Source organism: Paramormyrops kingsleyae, chromosome 6 (assembly GCF_048594095.1).
Source record: "Paramormyrops kingsleyae isolate MSU_618 chromosome 6, PKINGS_0.4, whole genome shotgun sequence".
Classification (NCBI taxonomy): domain Eukaryota; kingdom Metazoa; phylum Chordata; class Actinopteri; order Osteoglossiformes; family Mormyridae; genus Paramormyrops; species Paramormyrops kingsleyae.
Genome location: NC_132802.1, coordinates 23026859 through 23053199, shown reverse-complemented (window position 1 = coordinate 23053199; position 26341 = coordinate 23026859). Strand labels below are relative to the sequence as shown.

Below are 26341 nucleotides of genomic sequence, written 5' to 3'. Positions count from 1 at the left end.
CCATCTGCTATTTTTTATTTGGGAAACGTCTTCGCTGAGAAGTGAATTTCACCAGAAGTGTTAAAACAAGCAGTCAAGCTGACAAGCGGCAGACGTGCTGATGAGCATTAGTTAGCTACAAATTTAGCTGCAGAAATTACGGTTTGTATTAGCTATCTAGTTAGCGACAATGTTTAAACATTGTATCTGGTGTGTTGTTTTCCAGACTTGATACTAAGAACAGTTGGCTGCCAGGTATGACTTTATGTTTTTTGCGAACTTCGCTTTCAACTTGAAACTTTTTTTTACATTTTTGTTCACTTTTTAGAAGAATACCTATTAATATATGACTAATTCCCATGAAGTATAAACCAAACACTGTTACAGTGTCATCCATTACGGGAAGGTAATTTGAAACTGTCCTGCGACACTGTTCCTTTCATTTAAAGGTGTGCTTATTGAACCTTTTTACTGAAATGGTTCCCAATGAAAAAGTTTTGAATTCAAAGGTGTCGAATAACATCAGAGGGTGCTATAAGGCTCCCTACAGTGCTATGAGGAACCCTAAGTATTAAAACAGGGCCATTAAAGCTTTCCATTTTTAACAGTGTATAAACCCTTAGACAGGCAAACCAAACAATATTTTGACACCAAACTGGATGTTATCAGTTATTGTATAGAAACGAAAGAGTAATGAGATCTTGAGTGTCTCTGTTATGCAGCCATTGTGAATGTAGCAAAGCTAATAAAGGGATTTGCAAAGCATAACCAAAATACATAGCCCCCGTAAGCCCCCCGAGCCTCTGCCCTGTGACTCGTTAATTTTGTCTCGTCATGGCTCCTGAACTAATACGACACCCCTTTGGGCTCTGTTAGCAGGTACTGCTTCATTAGCACTTCCCTTACAGGTTACAGGCATCGTGAGACAGGCCCCTGGGTGTGAGAGCAGTAGCTAACGCGCTTTGCGTTTTTGTGTATCTCGCAATGGGACATGTGAGACGATAAGGAGCAGCTGAGTGGAGGAACCTCCTGCACTGCTCTGCTCTCTCTGTGGCCACAGGAGTAACAGTGGTTTTGGAGGTACTACGGTGTGATGATCACAAGAGAGGCTAAGCAGCATAGGTGGGTTCAGGGTGCTCCTGGCGGCGATTTCTGCGCGCTAGTGGAGGATGTGGATCACAGAAGCACTTTCAATAAAGAGGGTCTTAGTTATACTTACATTCCCATTTACAGCATTTAGCAGACGCTCTTTTCCAGAGCGACTTACAACCAGTGCTTTGTCGTCCATGACTGTTCTTCGATCTATAAGCTAGACCTAAAATCAACAACTGTCATCAAGATCAAGTTACCGCTAAGTATGTTGTATAAAAAACCTTGTTAGGAAAAAACAGTGCACAGGCAATCATTGTTAGTGGAATCTTCATACTCATTTCAATGAGCACAATGTTTCACCAAGCAGACCTCAGGTATCTAAGACAAACAAGAGACTGGAACCGACATAGTTACTTTTTTATTAGTGCCATTACGTAAATGTTACAAGCGCTTAGTACATTGTGGTGCAGTGGTTTATGCTGTTGCCTTATAACGTGAAAGTTGCTGGTTCGATCCCCATAGCCAAGGGGAAACCTTCTGCGTTGAGTTTACGTGTCATTATTACTGTATAATGTTATTTGATCACCGTAAAATACTTTCAATCACATCCGTGTGAAATGTTCTGCACAAATAACCGTATCTTGTCTTTGCTATTTTAGTAATAAACTTTCAAAGTAGACAGTGACTAAACAAAATATAAAAATATCTTCCTGTTCATATTATTTTAACAGATTTTTTTCCCCAATTTCAGTCATTGCATTTCATGTTTGACCTTTGTAATACAGTATGCGTACGCTTTTATTTTACAGTAAAATACCATTATAACGGACTTCAAGGGACCTGGCAAGTTTGTTATATCCAGATTTGCTGTATGCCCAGAACACAACTACAGGACATCGTTTATTCATGCCACACCCCAGCAGACACACTTGTGGTATAGATTATTATATTGTACATGTAGTAATCCAACTTTACCTGACCAGATGGGTGACTAATAATAATCCCGACTATGTATCTGCGCTGGATATCACCGGCACGCCACGCACCTTGTAGGCGGAGCCTGCATGTCCGTTATAGCCGAACAAAACTACAGCTAAAAGCGGCCCTGGGGACCAAACTGTTTGTCCATTATAGGCGAAATTCCGTTATATGCGAGTCCACTATAATGGGATTTTACTGTAATTATTTTGGAATTAATTGGAATGCTAAGACGTGCTTTCACTCACAGCACTCACTGCAGGATTCCATTTTTAAATATACGTTTAAACAAGAGTCACTCTCCCGCTAACTCAAACAAAATCATGTCATTTTGGTACACCTTACAGATTAACAACATAATTCAATCAGATAATGTAAAATATTATGTCAGATGAGGACACATAATTCAACAGATTACATGACATGAGTAGTAAGATCGCGGAATTTCGTCCGACGAAACGAACTTTTGGGAATCTGTTCCCACACGTCGGACGTGGTCCGGAGCAGACTTGTTCACTCACCTAAGTTACCATGGTAGCTCAGCGGGGATTCATTTAAGACACGTTGATGGAACGGAATTTGCACTTAAATGAGCCAGACTTGTCGAAATGAGTCAGACTTTCCCTTAATCCTGCTTCGTGGAATACCCCCCAAGTTTCAGTTCTAAATTGCCCCCCAGCAAACCAAATAGCTGTAGTAGGCTAAATACATTGAATAGAAATAATAATTGATAATACATCGCAGGCCTTGATGTTTGTTATGGATGAAATGTGGCCCTCTGTCCCTTGGAAGCTGAGTACCTCAGCCCTAATGATGTATTACAAAACTTCTAATGAACCAAGTGTTGCCAGTTTATCTGTTGCATTGTCAGACACTCCAGTACATTCTCTCCGATCAAGAGCAGATGAGCTGGTTTTGTGCTCGTCGTAATGAGGAGCTGTCAAAATTAGGAGCATCACTTTGTGGCCATTTTGCTGGAGCAGCTGGACTGTAGTTGCGCTTGGAGCCGTCATCCCATCCAGGTGGCGTGGTGCTGCTGAAACGCCCCCAGTTGTCATGCACCAGCGTGTAGCTCAGCTGCTGACAGCTCAGTGCTCTTTCTATTGCGACCTTACCTACTGGCAAAAGAGACCATGCGCAGGCAAAGAGGCGTCCATGTTCTATGCAGATTCCCATGAATAACCATGTGTTCAATTTCCTCAGTAATTATCACTCTTTCAAATAATGTATGCCTCTGTAATGATTGAAGGTAGTGAAAAATTGTCTTGGGTGTCTCCTTGGCTAGTGTTTACTTGTAGTTGTACAACATTGGGAAAGTTTGATGTTTACCTTCTGACTGTGAGGGTCTTGCTAGAACAGCCTCAAACAACAAGGAATTGTTACCATAGAATTACGTTGACTTGTCTACCCAAGGATTCGATGTGCTCCACCTGGGCAAAAATTCACACCACACAAAAAGATATGCCGTATATTTTGCATAGACGTTTACTTTAGCAGAAAGTACGATATTAAGAGCATCCGGGGAAGATGGAATGGTGTAGTCTAGCAGAGCTATTCCTGGGACAGGCATTCATAACTTCGATGAAGGGTTCATATTTTGGTGATGTGTATGGCATTGTTTCTATTGTGGAAATATTTTTCACTATATATAAAAGAAAAAAATTAAGGCAAAGGTTTCAGACTATTATTATTATTACTCTTATTAAGACCTAAGTGTAAGGCTTTTTTATAGTGACAGTAATTTTTGCAAAGAAAATAAGGAGGCAACTGAATTACGATGGTATTTTGCTGACTGGGGCACGGGGTACCTCCAGTATCTCTTGCTGACCGGGGGCAACTGGAATTGTAAGTTCTGTCATGATCGACTACAAATGTCTTGCCAATTGACTGGTTGGTGAGCTCTAGCTTAGATGCATGCACACAGGGATTAAATATGAATCATAGAGGAGGAGGAGCCCTGTCAGGTACAGAGTGGGGGGGGGTGGAGTGACTGAATAAACTGAGGTTTATTATTATGATCACCGTCTTAAAGATGTATGTTCATTTGTCGGCATTTTGTGTTACCACTTTAAAGAAATACCAAATAAATTATTATTGGTATTTGATATGGATATTGTAAAAATTGTCTAGTTAATGGTACCTGAACCTTTTGAAACATAACGTGTAAATGAAACTTAAAAATGCATCGACGTGGCTTTTCACTAATACTCTAGCTTATTAATTCGTAATGTCCCCGCAAAAATTCACTAAAATATCATTATTCACGATTTGCATCTCAGAGGTTCTTACACAGGTCTTACGTCTAGCAGAGACTAGCTAGTAAGTGAAGTTTGTGAAATATGTCAAAATGCAAAAAACACAGAAAAGAAATCAAGGTGTCATGTTGGAATATCTTGTCCACTCAAGAAAGAAATATTAACGATAATAAATGCATGATTAAAAAAAAACACATGAGTTATACCACTACTCTGACATTTTAAAACATTCGCTTTAAATCTTTTACTAAATTCTGGGACATTAAAAAAAAAAGGCAATGAGGCAAAACTGTGCCCTGGCAAGGTGGGATTTGGACATAAGGGCCCTATCTATATTTAAATCATGCATGCACATACGCTTCATAAGCAGACATAAGCACATACGCTTCATAAGCAGACATAAGCACATACGCTTCATAAGCAGACATAAGCACATACGCTTCATAAGCAGACATTAGCACATACGTTTCATAAGCAGACATAAGCACATACACTTCATAAGCAGACATAAGCACATACAGACACATGGAAAGAATGAGTCACATTAGGTCTGCTGAATCATATTTCGTTTCATATTTCATATTTCTGTTCTGACGCTTCAGCAATTTACATCTTTGTTTGTTATGAAGCCACTGGAAGCTAATGTGCCCCCACCACCCCCCAACAAAAGTGTTTCTGATGTTTTCAACTTGGGATGTGCATCTTCAACATTAAGATTAATTTATTGCATTGTCAAGTAGGAGTCATATTTGTTTTCCTGAACATGGGTGCATACACATCCGTTCTTAAACAGCTGGAGGGGAAATACAGTGCCCTAGTTCTTCAGCTTTAATAATCCTGCTGCAGTTGCTGTCTGTTTTTGTTTTGTGTTTTTTTTATATTTTATTTGTTTTATTTATTTATTTTTTGGGAATATAAATTTATTTCAGATGTGTCCAGCATTGCATCAAACAGTCACATGTTCCGTTGTAACAGCCACCAATCCGTCACTTCACAGGATGGATAGATGATGGTACAGCTGTGTCCCAGTTCCAGTAAACAGGAGCCTTGCTTATTAGTGTCCTTATTGATTTGATGTCTAATTTGTCTCCCACTGTCTTTTAGGGATGTGTCTGGCATCTTACCGTGAACTATGGGCCTTCTGTATTCAGGCAGCAGGTGGTTAAGGAAAAATGGTTGTGATTGAAGAATCCTGATTCAAGTCTCAGCAGGGACTTTTTTATTTATAAACTGCAAAGTTCATAAGCCTTTATGAATCAAATGATTTGACCAAAATTAACAGCAACCAACCAAGCAAACAAAGAAACAAACAAACAAAACATAGTGTACTAATCACTGGATGGGGATACCTCTGCAGTTTGCTAATATTTTATAAATTTCTCTTGTCTGTCATCTCTAAATTGCTCATGGCGAGCTCTGGGACTTTGTGCATGTATACCCTCATGCCTTTGGACTGCAGTGCCTTGGTGGTACAGTATACCCTTTTCCTTGTGCCCTTTGCTGCCTGTGCTGGGTTAGGGTTGGAAAATTGATGGATGGATGATGTCTTTTGTGAATAAAGGCCCTCTTGTGATTAAAACATCATACAATGAGACAAGATATTCCGTTATATAAAATAAATAGGCATTACTAGAGATATGCCAAGCAACTTTCATTTATGAATTGACTTGTGAATTAACTCTAATAATCTACAGTACATGCCATATGCAGCATGGCGGTTTACAGACTCTAACAATATTCATAGGCTTATATATGAAGCACGATTCTATCATATGCTAATTACCAAATGAAATAACAGATTTTATTTAGAGGCACATCTGAATTGTGAAATAGTTATTTTGCTTCACAATATAGATGAGAATACTTTCATATTTTGAATAATATAGTCACGTGCGTACATATGTCAACACACAGGTATGTTTATTAAACATGTGTCATCTTGAAGCCTACCAGAGGAAGATTTAGACATCCTGGGACTTACTTTGAAGTGGTCCTAGACCCAGACTGGTCCAAAATAGAGGCTAAATATTCTAAAAATGTGATTTTATGATGTTACACGTTACCCTAGGATGTGAATGAAGAATAGAGTAGTTTCCAGTCTTGTGCTTGGTTTGCTGGGCTCCATGTATACAGCAGTTATGCATGAGATAATCACCCCTGTCAGTTCCACCTTAGTAACATGTTCCATAGTCATTTTGAATAACAAAAACTGAATTTTGGACTGAATTCCAAGGCAAGGCAGATGGCAGGCAGATGATGCAACTTGGGAGCAGCGGGGGCTCAGAAAGCTCCTGTCCTCACTTTGGCAGGGGAGATAGGTACTGAAGCTGACCATTCTCTGAATATTTTGTTTTTGTTGCTGGCCACATTGTCTTGGGGACTTCAGGCACTTTTGCATAAACATACCAATAAGCAATATTTAAGCAAAACTTCTGCTGCAATAGCCTGGAGGTAGATGATCTCCTGACCAGAGGAAGCTCATCCCAGGGGATATCGCCATCGCGTGAGCCTTGTTGGGAACAGGGCATCACCCAGTAATGCACGCTGTGTCACCACCGTACCTTGTTTCTGTTTACCCAAGAGATCATCTATGAACTATCAACTTCAGACCTTTAACATGTATGAGTATAATCACTTCAATGCAGTTTAGCGAATGACCACAACCCTTTAACATCATCAGTCATCATCGTGTCCAGTTTTTCCCTTTAGCTTTAGGGAGATATTTTCCACATGTGCTGTAATATGGTATTTTTACTCTTTTTGATTAAATAAACATTCAGCCATTGTGGCATTTTGGATGTTGAGAAATGCTTCCTTGATGATTAGTTTATCTTAATAAATTTTGTTGACCTGATGGTGACCATAATTGACTCTAACTAAGATGTCTTTGTGAGGAGGTCTTGACTGACAATTCATTACAGTTATTTATTCATAAACCTAAGGCACAATATTCAGAATTAGATTTTAAAATAACATCTAAATAGCTTTTGCACTTTTTAGGTGTGTTTGCACATAGAGCTGTTAAAGAAGGTGTTTGTTTTGTGGGAGCATGTTATAGATGTCCTTTATTTTTCTCCTTTTTCTGGACCTTGATATTTAAACCTAGTCTACACATCCAAAACTTTATGACCCAAACCAGTAACATGTATTTGATTGTTACACAATCACACTCTACAGCCTGCATTCCTCTGTAAGTGACACATATTCTGTAGGATTGGTGTTTAGTTTTTTTTTTCCCTCACATCAGGATGTGCTTGCACTTTTATGCATTCAGTGTTGAGTCAAAGAGCAACCCGACAAACATTTGTCTTCACCTACAAATCAGGCAACATATGTATGATTAATATGAGAGCAAAAATGGTGTCGCCAAGACATTTGCAGTGCTATGGCTTCATTCTGTGTCCAGGAAAATGTCCATTTGTGCAGGTTACTCTTTTAGCAAAAGAAAAGAGTAGAGACATGTAGGAAAGATGGAGGAGGACTGATGAATTTTCTGAAAGCCGCACCAGCGCTCGTTCATCTCCCTTCCGACGTTGACGTCTGTTGTTTCAAAATAAGAAACTGTTAGAGTCAATGAGCCAGCTGACTTGCTCCTACCTCACTCTGAAAAATGACTCGGGGGTAGGTGGGTGGGAGTGAGTTAAGGGCGATGTTTGGTGTTCTCTCTCACTAAGCCGGTATTTGTAATAATAATGCATTAAGGTGTCACTTCTCTCCGTGATATATTTGAACATAACTTGGATTTATGGTCCAGCCCAGCTAACCATAATTGGATTTGAGTCATGCCACAAATTTTGTATGTGTACACATACATATCTGTCCACACACACAAATGCACTCAAATGCAGGTATTTTCAAGGATGGAATTTCCAAAATGGAGTCTGATTGACTGTAGGTTCTCTGCAGTTTATTGTAAAGCCCTGCAGACTTACTTAGGGGCAATTTCTTGCTTTAATTATAATTCAAATGTACCATGGAATTTTACCCTCAGTTACCAAATAAATACTTAATAGATCAATCTTCAAGGGTCAAATTAAATGAACCGGTGAGCCTTTTAAAATACACAAGCTTAAATGTCCAAAGACAAGGTTGGTGATCTGTTTAGACATACAAGATTTTTATGCAGTTTATTTTATTTTATTGCACGTAAATTAATTATAAGCTGACCTGCATTTGTGCAGTTTTATTTCACATGAACAGAACATATATATATATTTTAAATCTGCTTCAGAAATTTCTGATTTCATTATAGCTCCCTTTAGGAAGATTTGAGAGGACGAGATTATTGTGATATATAAATAATCAGTTATAATTGGAAATTTGTGAAAATGAGTATAATCTGTAAATTTGTTAATATTACATAAAACTGAATATCCTCCACATAGATACACGGTGATGAAGAAATTATCATAAACACTTACTCATATAACTAATAAATTGGGTTAAAACTTAAAACATTTAAGTGCTGTTGTAATAAAGGTTATTTTTAATTCAGAAATAAATTAAAATTAATTCATATGGTTACAAGAGATTGCAGAAAACACATTACTGTTAATTTAATAGTGTAATAACAGATACAGTATCATTTAGAACATCCTAATAAAATGCTGTTATGAATAAATAATGTTGTTCTAGATACTTAACATTAACTTAATTTGCTTAGTTAGAACTTTGGAAAATTGACAAAAACATTACTATTTTACATGTGTTGTTATAATATACTACTTGATGCACTTTGGTTTAGCAGTTCTGTTCTTTGATGAGATTCCAGTCCAACAAATGCTTGATGGTTCTTTCAGGCTGTAATATAAATGTTGTCTGTACTCTAGTGGTTGTCAGGACCAGGATAAACCTTGTGAAAGATTACTGTAGGCCTGCATACCAGAGATTTTGCCTTCATTTGTATAAGGTGCTGAAAGTGAGTAAACTGTTAAAATGCAGCTGAACTGAAGTTCAAAGCATCACAGATCCAGCTCCTTGCTAAAACAGCCAGTCCCCCTCCTTTAGGCGCAGTAAGTGACTGCTAAGCTAACAGAGTTGAACCACTTCAGAACTGAAAGCAGGAGTGCCTTATCCCAAAGGACAGCTGTTCCATCATTTAACCAAAGCATTTCTGTAAGGCAAAAATATTGCCTCGGGGAATTAAAGCAAATGGACTGATGCACCTTTCAAATGTTAGTGCCTAAAATTAGAAGAAAAAACATGAAACCACAATTGGCTCTCCAGGATGTGCGGGTGCTCCCATTCCATACAAGAGTTTTTGGAAAACTGATGACATTGAATTTAATTTTCTGTCAGTTTAAATAAATTATTGGAGGTTCACAATAGGAGTTGATCATTAGCTAGAATCATTAAAATGTACAGGCACAAAAAAAAATTGAAATTGGCACCTATCGAAACAGCAGTCAACCTTATTTCACTGTTCACTGTTCAGGCAGCCAGCTGGAGTCACAACGGATATAATTAGGGACACAAATGAGAACTACTGATTAGTATAGTAAGAGAAAGTCAACAGGATCATCTGGTGATAATGAGAATGACTTACTTTTGTAAGTAATGCTATTTTACTATCTCATTACTGGTTTATGGCTTCAATTGTTATTGCTTAACTATGGCTTTATTTTTAGCATCTGTTGTGGTTGTAATTTTAAACGTGTTTAGCAATTGTGAGTCAGACTTGATGGACCACAGTGTGTTCAGGAGGGTGGATTATCTAGGGGCAAGCTAAATGGCTAAGCTACTTAATAATGTTTGAATTGAGATAGATAGTTAATATATCTCACTATGGGCATTTTAGACAGACACCAAACGATCGCTGTTAAAGGCTGCAGTTAATGGAGTCCAGGAAGTAGCCGATTAGCTTTAATTAGTTGGAATGAGCAACTTTTTGTACCTTCTAAGTAATAAGCACTTTTTTTGTCTTTCTTAAATGCGTGCTTGTCAGCTCAGCTTTCAGCCTGCATTTCTTCTTCATTAGCTAAAAAGGTATTTTATAACACAGCACAGTCTAAGGGAGGGTAGAGGCGCATGAAAGGGATTAGTAAAGGTTATCCATTGTTCCACTTTTCAAGTGTACCTCTTTTTCCTAACAGTATGATTTTAGCTGAATTCAAATGTTTATTCTACACCATCGACCACGCTGGCCGAAAGGCCTTGAAGGTAGGATTTGGGCATTTCCACTATAAATAGTGCACTCCAGGTCCTACAGTACTTTTTTGCTGGGGGCTGGCAGTTTGGTCACCTGACAGGTCTTTGGGTGGCAGGTACTGCATCAGAACTAGCACCAGTCCTCCTCCTAGACCAGAATAATACCATTCATGTGCATTCAGCTGCTACACAGCTCCTGGCCGTCATCTTTGACCAATGCAGCTGGCATAGCGGTAGCTCTCGCATGCTCAGAAAAGATGTGTCCAAACGGCTTGCACCCAATAAGTAGGCCTGACGTCTCTGCCAATTTTGAATCAGTTCAGTATAATGAAATTCATATGGGGCGTATGATGTCGATGACAAATTGGTTTGTGCAAAGACCAATGCTTAATTTGTAAACTCTGAGGTGCCGGAGCTCATGAAGAGCGCAATGATGTTTTACATACAAATATCATTGTCTTTAACAATGATAATGCACTATTAAGTACTTAAATTTGAAACAATGCAGTATTTTCTATCTATTAGTTGTATCAAACTTTTCATCTGTGCTGTACTTTTCTTGTCCCTTTTGCGGTCGTTGCCTCATTCGCATCCACAAACGCTCCTCCTCCCCATGATGTCCTCTTATTATTCTTCTGGCAGGTTTTCTGGGTCATTACTCCTGTGCTTGGGTTCCCATGGCTTTGTTGCTTTTCCATAAAAATTCAAAAATATTGCTCGTCTTTTTTACTTTATTATTTTGATGTAGCAACCTGGTGCGTAACCTCATCTATTGTAGTGGCAAAGCTGTGGATTTATAAGCATGTGTGTGGTGTGGTTTTTCCTTTTCAAATCACAAGTCAGATAAGTGAAATGTACTAATTTAGTTGGGTGGATTTCAAAAGAATCATACAATGCAACCAGTTTTATAAATATACATTTCTTTAGTTCACTTTGTATTAATTCCAAAGTTTCACTCAAATTGGTTTTGAGTTTAATTATATTGGGTTCAGTGTTTGAGGTGGTGGGGTGCAAGCTACTCTGAGCTTTGACCTCTGGCATAAATTAAGCACTGGAAAAGACTGACCTTCCCCCATGTGTAATGCTCACTATGCCTCTCACACCCTTGCCCTCCTCCAGCAGCTCTAGCACTGCTATCCTATATATTTGCATATGCATGAGTTCATACACTATATGAAGAAAAGTATTGTGACACCAGGCCATTACACCTAGAGGAACTTTTATGACCTTCCATTCCAAATCCATAGGCATCAGTGTGGAGTTTGTCCACCCTTTGCAGCTATAACAGCTGCACCTCTTCTGGGAAGGATTTCCACAAGATTTTGGAATGTGTCTGTGGGATTTTTTGCCCATTCATCCAGAAGGTCAGGCACTGATGTCAGATGTGAAGCTCTGGCTCGCAGTCTCGCAGACTTGCATGAAGCCCATTCCTTGAAGTTCCTGGGATACAGTTTTTTGTGCTGAGGTTAATGCCAGAAGAAGTTTGGAACTCTGCACTTATGTAGTCGACAGAGCGCTGCACTCTGCCGCTCCGCACATTAACTTGCGTGATCTGCCACTTTGTGACTTAGCTTCTGTTGCTCCTAAGTGCTTCCACTTTGCACTTGCAGGAAGTTGGTCCCCATAAGGTAAAAAAATAGGACCACACACACACACGCACAGACCTGTACTCATATCTTTGTGGGGATTGTCCATTCATTTCTATGGGCAAAACCCTAATACCAGCAATGACAACCTTAACCCCAAACCAGCCCCTCATCCAAAAGTAAACAAACGAAATACAAGACTTTTGTTATTTTCAGTTTTTTTAATCGCAGTCATAGATTTTTATTAAATTGAATTTTCCCTTGTGGGGGCAAAAAAAACATCAAAATATCAGGTTTTATCACAGTATCACCCCCCCCCCCCACACACACACACAGGTTATGTGCGTGCCTCAAAATATGAATTTATATGGTGCAGAAATCCAGGTCCTATGAACAGTCAGCTAATCCTCTCAAACCACATCCTCAGAAGTTATAAAGCAGACAGAGGGCCCTTTTACTTTACTGTGTGGGGAGGTGCTGTGATACCACGCAGAGATATGGAGACAAGCATTTAAGCAGACTTTAACGATCCACTCAAGAATTTTACCCAATGGAGCCATGTTTTCTCTAGCTTGACATTCGTCCTCAGAATACAATATAACTTCAGAAATGGATGCCGCTGTCCTAAAACAGCTTTTATTTTTATTATTGTTATTTTTTTGTGTCTGCCTAAATAATCGGCACACCAGTATGAAGATAATTTCCCACTTTAAATAATATGTCATCCACAAAACTATGAATCATTCCGTTATCTCCATAACACTGGGCCCAACCACGCAAACCTATACTAGATTATGTCCTTAGACAAATGGCGGAAATGGTATTCAAATCACAGGCAAAGTGTGCAGCCCCCGTTCCATGTATTATGCTATCTTGCTCCAGAAAGCAATTTCTCTTTAAGTTTGTGACCTTCTTGTGAATGTATGGTCCCTTCTTATGGCTCCTCACGATGTATTACGGAGGTGTCACTACCCATCAGTTCTGTCCTCAGTGTAACACTGCATTACCAAAAGTGACAACGGAAGCTCAAAGCTATACCCTTTTCAAATTAAGTTCTGTATTATTACGGATGTTTACAATATTGGGTAACATTTTATTTGACGGGGCACCAATAGTATTATACTTATGTATTAACTAGCCACAAACTAAGTCTTGGTTACACACTGATCTCATGTTAATTCATCATTAATGAATCGTGATGAATGTTGTATCAAGCAGTTACCATATCTATTAAGTATGTAAACCTTTGTGAACTGCTGAAGGAACTACTGTAGGAACAAGTACTGAATAACACAAGTTAGATAGTGATCTCAAATTTGTTCGTTATTAATAAAACATGGTGCATCTTGCATCCCAAGCAGTTACTATTTTAGTATATTTGTTAATTCTATAAACCCTTGTGAACTACTGAAGGAACAAGTAAAGAATAACACAAGAGAAATATGGATCTCATTTTGTTCATCATTAATGAATCTGTTCCAAGACACCTTCCTTGTAAAGGGAGACATAATGAAATCAGAAATTTCTGAGGCAGATTTAAAATAAATATATATATATGTTCTGTTCATGTGAAATAAAACAGTACAAATGACAAATGCTAGTCAGCATATAATTAATATATATGCAATAAAATAAACTACATAAAGACGCATCTTTTATCGCAACTATCAACTATATGTTTTCATGATTTGTTCATAATTTGTACTTCAGTAGTGAGTTATTTGTAAATATCTGTGCCCCATCAAATAAAGTGATATTGTGTATAAGGGGTTGTTTTTGTTGTGTGGAGGTTCAGTGTGCACTGTTATGTTCTTACACCTTTAGGGCTTGTTTATTTGGGCTTGTTTTCTGTTCTGGTTCTATGAACTCTGTGTTCTTCCTGTGTTTCTGTGGCTTTCCTGGGTGCTTTGGTTTCTGCCCATAAATCCGAGCATATGCAGTTTTACTTCTGTCTCAAAATTTTCCTTTGCGTGGCTATTGATGAATTGTGCCCTGTACTTCCTGAGCTCCAAGCTTTCTAGAACCTTGCAGTGCAATAAGGAGTTCAGGAAAGTGGGTGAATTATTATTATTTTTTCATTATTATGCAGTTTCTTTGCAGGTCCCCTAACTTGAAATGATATTAATGATTTTGAAAATAAAGATTTAGTTAAAAGATCTAATTTAAAAGCATTAACATACGATCATTCACCTAAAGGGGATTTGAAAATGTTGATTGCAGTTTCTTTTCGTTACCCCTCTGGTTCCACAGAGTGACTGCAAAACTGAATGCAAACTTGTGACTCATTTGCCATTTCTGTCACAGAGAAAGCACTGCAATTCTTTGCTTTCTGTTTAAAGAGAGAGTAAAAAATATACCTAGACAAGCATTTTGTTTAATGTGCCTGAATTTTTACTGTTGTTCGTTTTATTGTTTTCATTAATCACTGTCAAAGGAACATGGAGGCCTTCAGTAAAATTGTTTGCATTCAAGTTGTTAATAAGAATTCAAACATGCACACTGTCATCGGTGTTATGAGAATCAAGCAGCGTTTCCAAAAAATAATAAAAAAAAATAATGTGTCTGCAAGAAAAGCTTTAAATGGAACATAAATCTGAGGCAATTTTGACACAACCCAGAATTATACTTATTTTTTTCGCAAGAGCAAATAATGTGTTCTGCTGCAGACACGGGTTTGAGTACGGGTAATGTCCGAAAGACATCTGGTCATTTGTCAGGTCAAAGCTTTTTCAGGTGTGTGTTGTAACGCCTATTTTGGTGTTCACCTTTCCTCATGCGTTCAGTGCGTATGCATAAGTGTACCTTGTAGCTGCAGGCATGACGGCTCACCACCTTACCATACCTACAGAGAAAGGGACAGACAGGAGGTCCACACGGCCTCAATAACAATTAGGTTTCTTCTGAGTACAGTCAGCACATTTCATCCATCCTTCTCTCTCAGTCTCCCCGATGGCAAGAGATGTCCTACAAGGTGACCTCATCCTTTGTGCAACACCTTGAGTACCCAATTAAATGCAGTTGTTACGCTGTGTGTCTGTATGTGCATACGTGCGTGTGGAGGTGGGAATATTTTCTTTTGCCTCCCAGTTCACTTATATATCACGTTCTTTGTGTCATATTTCAACTGTCCAACACAAATGACAGCTCATTTGCCCTTGTTGTGATGCTTCTTGTTTTGCATTTATTTAGGCACTAAGCAAGATCTTACCAGGAGGGTGTTAAATGTCTCCAGTTACTTTGTAGTGTACCATGTGTGTGATGATCCATTTAAGCAAGCATTGTGTGCTGTGAAGCCTTTTATCTTGCTATATTAACTCAAACTGGGACATGCCTCATTATTAAATCCCACAGTGTAGAACATTGTCATGCACTAAGCCTGAGCTCCCTCTCCCACTCCCCAACACCAGCCCTCAGTGAGCTGTACTGCTATGGTGACATATGTGTGGGATATTTGTCACAGATGGGCTGTTTCTGCATTCTTGGGTGCTTATCTTTGTGTACATGTGGTTCTGTTAATTTTGCATGCGCGCACGTCTGGGAGTATGTGTGTGTTCTTTGGTTAGGCTTAGCTCTCTTTGCTCTGCTTGACTCTTCTTAAAAGGAAAGATAACATTGTGGTATACCGTGCAAATTCTCTTCTGTACAGCAAGTGTTTTTATCTATATGACGTCATGAGAAAGGGGGGGGGGGCACAATGTTAAGGATGGACATCATGGCATCACAAAAACAGAACTTTATTAAAAGTCAAAAAGAAGACAAGAAAGTAATGGGGGTCAAAAACAAAGCAGGAAATTGACAGAGACTAAGGCGGGGAGCAACTCAAGAACAGCCACAGAGGAACAGCAGCAAACATGGGGCAACAACAGCTACAAACACACAATATGCCAAAAGGCTTTTAAATACACAGATAATGAGGAGTACATGAGGGGGAGGCGCAGAGCAATTCAATTAATCAAACACTAAGCAGGAATAAAACAAAGGTACAAAACAAGGAACCATTCCAAAATACAATACACAGCAGGAATAAAACAAGAACCAAATATTAGAAAAAAAACACAAACATGGTGAGTCTCTTGGGTTTGAGATAAAAGGGGAGTCTGGACAACAGCCGACTGCTTAGCCCAGAGGTGGGCAATCTTATCTGCAAAGGGCCGGTGTGTATGCGGGTTTCTGGGATAACCTGTAGGTCAGCTGTTCAAACCCAGGTGTAAGGACTCTTCAGCCAATCAGTCCTCTAATTAGTGACCTAATTAGGGAGTTGCAGTGAAAACCTGCATACACACCGGCCCTTTGTGGATTAGATTGGCCACCCCTGGCTTAGCCCATTAAGACACACGGCAGTCATGGGGACAGGGTAACACTAGGAGCTAAGGACACAGGATGGCCAGCAACACCTGCTGGCCAAACAGGGAACAGACATACCGAAGGGACAGGACTGGAACCGACCCTGACACACAAGGTCACCTTGCGATTGAGAGTCAGGTGACTGGCGGTTTGTATTGATTCATTGCACTTGTCCCTCATTTGTGACTGAAGGTAGAAAGTATTCTCAAGTAAAATTTACCCTCGCACATACACCAACAAAACACACATACACACACACACACACACACAGACATACAAACAGATAAGGTATCTATATCTTTGTGGGGACTCTCACCTCTATGGGCATAACCCTAACCCCAACATTGACAACCTTAACCCCTACCCAGTCCTAATCTTGACCAGAAGTAACCAAACAAAATACAAGACTTTTGGCATTTTTAGTTTTTTGATTGCAGTCACAGATTTTTGTAAAAATGAGTTTCACCTTGTGGGGACTGAATAAGTATTCCCCACAAGGTAAAAAAAAAACAAGTTTTTATAACATTGTGAGGACATTTGGTCCCCAAAATGTAATGTATACACAACCCACAGACAAACACACCTCAAGTCCTGCTTCAGTCTGTATTGCTCCCCCCGCTCCCATACCCAGTGTATTACATTTATAGCTCCTGCCAATAGAGCTCTTGTATTTTTTGTGTTTCTCCCACTGTGCTGATTTGGAGTCCTTGAACCCAAATAAACCTGTTCTCCAGTGCCCCACCCTCGTAACTCCAGGCTGCAGTTTCCATCACACCTAGAGTGATACTCACTAATAGGAAATATGCTATCAAAACTGCCTTTTGTATATAATTCCTTTTAAGTTCCTTTTTTTTGTAAAACAGTTTTTCCCCCCACATTGCTTGATGATTTTTACTGTGTAAGATACTCTAAAATATAGAACCGTTTGCCTGAACTGTATCATTGATGCCATAGCAACAATAGCTATTAAATTTAATTTTGGTGTCTGCTATATCAAGGTTTCTCATACAATTTTGTCTGTGTTATTCATCTATGTCAAAGGAGTCAACATGTTTTAGTATGCTGATTTTAATTCCAGCTGAGATCTTAATTAATTAACCTTTATTGTTTTGAGCCTGAATGAATCAAATCATTACAATTAAATTAAACCAAATGCCTTAGCTGCAGACTAAAATGTTATTATATACCAGTTGCAGGTGAAGTTATTACAGTACATTCTCAGAAGCAGGAATAAATGAGAATTAACATTATTGTTTGGGTCGCTAAAGAATGGCCAATCAGTTATTTAACAGATAGACAATCTGAAAAATATTATAAATATTTAGACAAATATTTATTAATATATGACCATTTCACCAGTAGAGGTACCTAAAACTTAAACAAGGCAGGTATATATTATGAAAAATGTATATAAACTCAATGTAACGTTGACAAATGAATGTTTCAATTAATCATGCTTGTTATGTTTGACATGCTTGTCAGTTCTGCTGATTATAGAGAAAATGCTGAATGACAAAGCACTACAAGTCATAATCTGCTGAATTTGACTGTCTTTCTTGCCCTTTTGCTCTGTAATCAGGCAGTTGTGAGAAGCATTGGGATTTCAGTGTTGGGTTAGAATATTTGCAATGATCTTAAAAGCAGTGGAGGAAAAAGAACAGTTAACAATGACCTTGGTTAGAACCAAAGTTGAACTAATTAAAGAAAGTAGTATAAAAGGTATATATTTGAAATACCTGCAAAATAGTTGAATATTTGTCATTGCATGTGGTTTGTCTAGTCACCTGTAGCGTGCCTCCTCAGAAATATCTGGTGATTTAGGTTTTCTCAGGTGGAATCAATGGTCTGGAAGGTTCTGAAATGGGCAAAGGGTTAGCGAAGCGTAAAACAGGCTCTATACATACAACGTATAGCAATGTTTTTGCCTCAAGCCAGTCCTCGTACAGTATGTCTAAGCACTCCAGATTCAACAGATGCAGCTTTCTACAAAGGGTAAAGAGAGCAGGGCACAGCAAGACTTCAGAAGCAAAGCTGTAAGTGAATTCAAACAGGATGAGATTCTAGTACATCTCCGGAATCTTCCAGGAGCTGTCTGTGTTATTTTCGCAAAATATGTAGATGTGTTGGAGCATTTGATTGGCATTGTTCTTGGAAAATAGAACAGATGGAACTGATTTTGCGAGCTGCACATGTAAGAGTAAGACAGAATGTGGGCACAGCATCTGCAACGTATACTGTAGGAACAAGGTTACAGTGGCAGCATAACAATGTTCAGCGCATGTATTGTGAACTCAAACAGTCACACAAGCATTTGCAACAGTCTTATTGATGCTTTCCTGTGTTCATTGGCAGCACTGTCAAATGAGCTGCAATAACATTTTAATTAGCATTATGAGAACTGACAATACCGAAGCCTTATTTCCACGATAACTTGTCTGTTTTTTTCTGGTGAATCGAGTATATTTGATAAACCGGTGCATTACTAGAACTCAGTAAAGCTGTTGGTTTTGATTAATGTTTGCATATGTTCACTCAATACAGTTACTCTGGAGTGGTGCTTTCTTTGAGTAGGTTACTGTATATAGGCATATAACATGTCAAAGCAGCCCTGAATTAGCTCTGGGCTGTGAAGTGGAATTAGCCAAGCCTAACATCTGTCTGAAACTGAAGATCTAGCTCTAGCAGTGGGAAATCAGTACCAGAAAGGTACTGAAAAGGTAGAAGGAAAGAAGAATGAAAATCTGCTCTTTCCCAAGGGTGCTCTCAGTATGATTTTTTTTTTCTTTTTCAAATTTTGCAACACTTAATCTCTGCTTTGAAAGAAATACAGAATGATTTTGCCATGAGACGTTGGTACTATTCAAATAGACCGGCAGGCCAACACGACCCACAGTGAAAAGATCTGCAATCTAAATCATCTTACAACTTACTTTGTACGTGATGTTGATGCTAATCAAGCTGAGCGGGCCTGTAGACTTATGCCGCCTTGATATGAGAGAGCATGAAACCCAGCCGGCACAAGGAAAGAAATGCTTTGAATCATGACAGCGGATGATTGGATAATTTGCACAAACAATGGGCAGTCGTGTAATTCTCTGCTTGAATCTTACACAGAGACTTTGGTATGCAAAATCCTGGCCTTAGTGACATTGGAATCTCTTCACTTAAATGTGAGACAAATGGACTGACAGCTGAAAACAGGAGAGCATAATATATGACCTAATGTCCTCTCACTGAAGCTAGGTAAGGCTGAACTTAGGGAAGTCAAGTTAGAATTTATGTTTGAGCTAATAGCTGTCATTCCTTTATAAGTTTACAAATAACAGTGAGACTGTTTCCCAAGAAATGTTTTATTTATTGTTTTCTCAGCTGTTATTCCCTTCAGTACCATAAGCTATTATAGTTAAAGTAATGACTTGTGGCTTTTCTCTTGCAGGTTCAGATATACCTGTACAACCCAGATGACTTTGACAGCCTCAACACGGCTATAAGGGAGCGGCGTGTGATCGCAGCCATGGCGGCCTTCTTCCAGGTAAGCCTGTTGATTTGACATTGTGTCTTTTGGTCTTCGAGAAAGGTGACGTTACATGCCGCTTGGAGGGTACTCTGTAAACAGCGTGCAGAAGTCATTATTGGCTACGTTCAGCTAGATAAGGAGTGTTGGTGAGGAAGAAATGAAAGGTAGAGGCACGGAGTGTGAGAGTGTGTGCTTGTGAGTGCCTGTGCATGCGTTACATTTGACCGGGCAGGCAGGAGTAGAAAGAGAGGTGCTGGATGGAATTCTCTTCTTTCAAGATACTTTATACATGCAGAATAAATAGGCCTGGAGGCATCTGAGTGCAGGAAAATGAGCGGCTGTTTCCACCTTTTTTTTTTTTTTTTTTTGAGACCTGTCTTTGTGCCTCGTTGGAAAGCATTGTGTCTCCCAGTCCACCGTGGGGAATTCAGCATTTTGTAGTGCCTTCTGTGATAGCGTTGTGTCAGAAAATAACCAGCTGACACGTTTTCCTCTGTGTGATCATGTTTCTGACAGGTGCTTGATGATGCATTTAATGTTTTTATATCGTTCATTAATTATATATTTTTTTATTTTTTGTTGACGGCATGGTGATTTTCATCTCCCCTCATATGCTAGTGTCGTATGATTCACTTTGTCAAATGCTAAATCTTTTCTCACAAGCAAAACAGCAAGGCGATTGAAAGCGAACAGAGACATTATGTGTTCTAGTTTGATGTCAGGTGTTGGTATGGGGCTCTGTCAGTATTATCAATGGTAAATATATAGCCGCAATAAACAGGTGCTGGAATATTAAAACACTGGGAGAAAAAAAAACCTTTTTAGCAAATAGAAACACAAAAGATAGCAGTTTTATCGATATAATTTTTTCTACTGTTGTAGCAAGCAAGAGCAGAGCTGGATGTCAGTGAACAACGACAGACCCACCTGGATTTATTTATTTAACGGCAGTGATCAGGATGCTGGACTGGGGTGTTTATTGTTACTGTGCTTATTTCTGTTTATTGTGGTGATGTCGTAAACATAAAAAAATGTGCATAAAACCCTAGCTATGACTAATTATAGTTAAAAGTGCCCTAACTAGTCCTGGAATGAAAAGTTTTTCACTTACATATTACATAACAGTATGAGATATGGAGTAGTATAATATTAACTGCAAACATGAAATCCTTATCATTTCGGACTTTGGGTTTCACTAATTAAATTATTTAGCAGTTATAATGCTTTTGTCAGTAATACCCAAAAATAGTCCCCTCCACACGTCTTCCTGAGTGTAGGTTTAGGCCAGCAGGAGGCGCTCTTTGGCCCTGATTCGTTCCGCCTTGGAGCTGGTCTCAAATATTCACGCTTTGTCACACTTCTACAATGGCAATGGCTCGATGTTGGCTTCACAATAATAAAAAAAGGACTTAAGAGGCTCTTTGGAAAAGACAGTGAAGTAAATGCCGATTAGTCAAGCATGTTTATCACGTAGCTTCTAATTAAGAACAACCAAGCAAATGTGGTCAAAAAGGATTACAGTTAACAAACCCCTGAAAGAGCTTTGTCTGTTTTCTTCGTTTTATTATTTTGAATTGTGATTTTATGAATGCAAACTTGGCAATATTAATCCAGTAAACCCTGCCTAAATCCAGATTTATGCTTTAAATGTGTGTGGCACTTAGATTTTGTAAATCAGGCTCAGTACTTTAAGCTTGGCATTGTTCTGACTCTGTGTACCGCTGTATGCTTTTAGTCACCCAGTACAATTTCATGTAGAAGTTGTAATCTTAGCAGTATGGTGGCTGGGGCACTGGGTAATGACAGATAGGTTTTTGTCTTATTTCCTAGTGAGTGTGGTTTTGAATGCAGGCTTCAGCTCTGTTTGTTTGGAGTTTGTACTCTTTTCTCATATTTCTGTGGGTGAATTAACCAACTTGAATTATCTGGCTTTCACTGTAATAGGAAATTCAAAGAATACTTCAGAAAAGCAGTAATTTTTATCTGTCTTATTCAATTATGACATAAATCAAGAATCAAGATAGATGATACTTGATCCATCACATGTACTCACAAAACATGATTATTCGATCAAACGATACAAAGTGGCTTCGAGTGTATGCTCCCTTTCGTGTGCTTGGTTGTGCATTATAGAAACTATATTATTGTACTCCTCTTTCTGTACATTTGTTGTGTACCGGTATGAACAGTTCCATTCACAGTTTCTTTCCTGCTTGTGTGTAGACACACACACACACGTTTGTAATTATATTTTTGTGGGGACTCTCCATTCACTTCTATGGGGAAAACACTAATCACAACATGACGAACTTAACCCCTACCCAGCCCTAACCTTAACCATAAGAAACCAAAAAACAAGTTTTTATTACATTGTGGGGGACATTTGGTCTCCACAATGTAATATAAACCTAATCCACACACACATACACACACATAGATATCTGTCTGATTCACAGGGGATTTGCTCTCAGTGCTTCTGGCTTTCATGGACTGGCTCTTGGACTTGAAGGCAGTATATCCTCAGGGAGCTATTATTGATAAGAAAAAAAAACAGTGAATAAAGAACTGGGCCATTTCTCTGGTTACTGATCCTCAGTTATCTAATCTTCTTTATTTCAGAAAAACAATTTAAACAAGCCAACATCTTTTTATAGGCCAGTGTTTTTTATAGTCTTTTTGTGGATTAGCAGAACTGACATGTACATATTACGTTAAGCTTCCCTCTGTGATTGGAAATGTGTATTTCTTAGTCAGCGCTTATGCTTTCTATTATAGTTTTATTAGTTTTTTGTGTATTATTTATTATAGTTCTCAAAAGTGTTAATTTCTCAGACAATTGCATATTGTTTAACTGATATCTACTATAATTTTCATTGTGCACTGATTAGTGTGAAGTAACATTTTATACTGTCTTAATTATTTTTTTCTTTTTTACTGTATGGGTTGCATATTTTTTTTTTTGTTTTCATAAAATGAGAACACAGGTGTTACTTTTGTACGGATACTACCCAGCAGGAATGGAAAACTGTAATGCATAAACCTTAATGGCTTCCCCCTGAATACTGACAGCCCTATCGTTTACCACAATTACCCACCCGCTGTGCGCATGCTAACCCGCACTTTAAGGATCTATATTATTTAGAGGGCCATGCTACACCCGTACTTATCAGCTTTAATCCATTGGAGCTTCCGAATTCCCAGGGATGCTGTGTGCTTATCACCCAGACACGTGTGCAGCACCCGCAGTCAAACAGAAGCTGGGCTTTTGTGTCCTGTTCATCTCATATTTGTCTCGGCATATTCAGGGGACTGATGTGCAGTGACAGCTGGTGTGTCGTCAGATGGAAACAGAGCCCAGTGATCACTAGGAAACTTGGTTGCAGCAGGTGGGCTGTGGAAGACAAACATTGATAATGAGGCAGTTAGTCCCCAGTCACACGTTGGCTCTGGTGGAGGCTTTCATGGACTAGACCAAGTTGGCGCTCTGCTGTTAAAATGAGCGTCTCTTTTCTTGTCTTGTTGATGCGATCCAGTCTTTCTTTATATAGAGATAATACAGTGCACAGTTGTCCACCACTAACAGCCCTGTGCATTTTAGAAAACACTGTGTATTTTCAGAAATATATACACAATATCTCGTCCTTACCAGGCTAAAGCAACAGTTTAGCTGGAGCCTCATCTGCAATCACCACGCCAAAAATATCAGCATGACCAGAAACATTTGAGCGCTTTGTGAGATTGTGTTAATTTCCCACGTGTGAGGTATAGCATCACATAGGGCATCCAAGCCCTCCTACCCATGACAACTTATAGCAGAGAAATGCTGCCTTTTTCCTCTAGTTATAATACTCTTCTTCAATACTCTGTACCCTCTGGCAGTATTATTACTTTTGAAAGTATTTAACCCACAGTGTTCTTTACTTTTTATAGATATTTATAGACAGCCTTGCTGTCATTGTATGTTCGCTGAAACATTTCTGCTGCTTTGTCACTGACATCAGATGTTTAAGAAAACTTATGTATAAAGAAACACTGTTATGAGTTATAACAGACATGGCCAAAAGTACTTGTGTCCTTGCACTTTATTCAAATAATGCACCATTCTTCCTAAAAAATTTTTGGTAGGCAGCAAAACAAAACAAACCGTGGAACAAAAAAGCTCTGAAAGGAATTTAATTCTTGCTTCTTCTACAAAGACATTCTAAAATGACTTGGACAATATTACTGATAGCCTTCAGAAGTTATAAGAAATAATTGTATTTTAGTGATACTTCAAGCGGAATATTCTCTCTTAATTAGCATCACAGCTGTCTTCAATGATAGAATCACTCATTTAACCAGTTTAAATGGAGAATCATATTCGGCTGTTTTGTGTTGCAGTGTGTAACACACTAAAAATGTAAAATTTAATGGAAAATCAGAAAGAAGGTAATAGCCGGTAATGGTCAATACAGAGGCTACAAGAGCTTAAAAGAGATTTAATATTCCTGTGACCATTGTCAATAAGATCAAGAAGTTTAATGCCCATGGGATTGTAGCCAATAGGGAAAACTGTCCAAGGATTGAAGAGTAAGTTTGGTGGAGAAAGAACCAACAAAATTTCAAGATAGATCCAGGTTGAACTTTAGTCTTCAAGATGTAATAGTTTCATGAGTCACCAACCACTGCAGGCCTAACTGGAATATGCCAAAATGCATGCTGGCTAGCCACAATCCTTCTGGGAGAATGTCATTTGGCACTGGGTGCCTTGAATCTATTCAGGTGGCAGTGAAAACAGAAGATTCGCAGGTTATAGGTCCTCCCACAGGATAATGACCTGAAAAATGCCTCAAGAAGCATCCAGTAAAGCATGAGAAGAGACCATTGGGTTACTCTGAAGTGGCCTGTTATGAGTCTTGATCTAAGTCTCACTGAACATCTGCAGAAGCAGAACCTGCAATGGGGAGCATTAATGTTGAGAGAACTGATGCAGTCGGCTCAACAAGAGTGGGCCAAACTACCAGCCAAGACATATATAAATCTCACACAGTGCTACAGAAAACACTCTTTGTCCATGCTGGTTTCATTTATTTTATTTCAAATAACATGAGTCATCAATCTAAACCAAGGTTTCTGTTTTATTAAATGTGAACTAAAGAATGGTGGATACTGCATATGTTTGTCATTTTGCTTTGCTAGTTTTTTTTTTTTTTAAGTGGAAGGCAACCAATACTTTTGGCTGAATTTGTACAGGTTATTACTGCTAATGTGTCACTTTTCATTCACCTGCAGATTGGATTGACGGACAATCCAGCGATGGATCCCATCATCCAGGGGCTGAAGGGTGTGGTTCATCATGGTGAGTGGACACTGTTGACAAATTTATTCATATTATTGTATTTTCTTCTGAAGTATATTATATTTACCTTCAGTTCATAATTTGTGTTTTGCTTGTAAAGTAGCCCCTTTGAATGTGAAAATTCACAAATAATATCTAGGCACCCCTAACCCATTCCGATATCTATCTGCTAGCCTAAACGATAACATAACAAGTCTATTTATTACCAATTTCTAAACAAACAGTACTGTACTGAACAATTGCATGTCAAATATCTTTGTTGTTTCCTATCTAGACCTTTTTATATAAAACAATCCATCTAAATCTTGCCCCTGTGTGTATAAAGTAATCACAGTACTGCATGCACTGGGAGCACTACGTTTTGGACTCATTATTAAAAATGCAAAATTACCACAAGTTCAATAGTTACTGTGAGAGATACAAGATTCCATGATCACAAAGCCAAATCACACGTGAGTGAGGCTGGTGACACAGACAAAGATGTACGGCGTACCCAAGATTTTTGATATTAAAGATGTAGTATGTACTCACACTAAGAAATATTATGTATCTCTAATACTTTTTTGATTTTATGTGATCTGAATCATTTTCAGTACTGTTTTTGGCTCGTGTGTCGTCTGCTAGTTTCTGCAATGTTTCAGCCAACTCTAAAAACGTTCCTATATAATTGTTCACGGCCAAGTCGCGAATAATTGAAACCGTGAATGTCAAGTTCGCAAAAATGAAGGGGGTAATTAGGGAGGGAGGAAGACGTGTGCTTCGCAAATTATAAAGCTAAGAATTTTACTCTTTTCCCACTTGACGGAATACAGTAGATATCTTCCAAAGCGATGTTGTTATGGTACTTTTCCACAGTGCCACATCAATTGCAAAGCTTCAGTGTTCTTTGCACAAGCCCATATCTATAACTGCTCTGCATTCAATATCAGTCATTTGGAAATCACTTCCCTGCAAGCATTTGGTCTGTAGTGAAGTGTCTCCATCTTCAATAAATGTTTAGATATAGAGGTGTCTGAGATGTCTGTGTTTCCATTAGAGAAGACAGTAGACTATGGGGAAATTCATGCAGGACATCCATTACACACAGCCATACACTGTGTGCTCT

The 26341-nt window shown here is 38.7% G+C and overlaps 1 protein-coding gene across 4 annotated transcripts in view; it reads left to right on the top strand.

Annotated features, from left to right (window-relative positions):
* Positions 1-26341, top strand: part of LOC111842311 (receptor-type tyrosine-protein phosphatase gamma-like) — a 155637-nt gene that overhangs the window by 89075 nt on the left and 40221 nt on the right. For all 4 annotated transcript variants that reach the window (XM_023808791.2, XM_023808790.2, XM_072712905.1 and 1 more), the window contains 2 exons: positions 19818-19913; positions 25170-25236. In XM_023808791.2, the coding sequence (XP_023664559.2) occupies positions 19818-19913; positions 25170-25236 (163 nt within the window). The remainder of the gene's footprint in view (positions 1-19817; positions 19914-25169; positions 25237-26341) is intronic.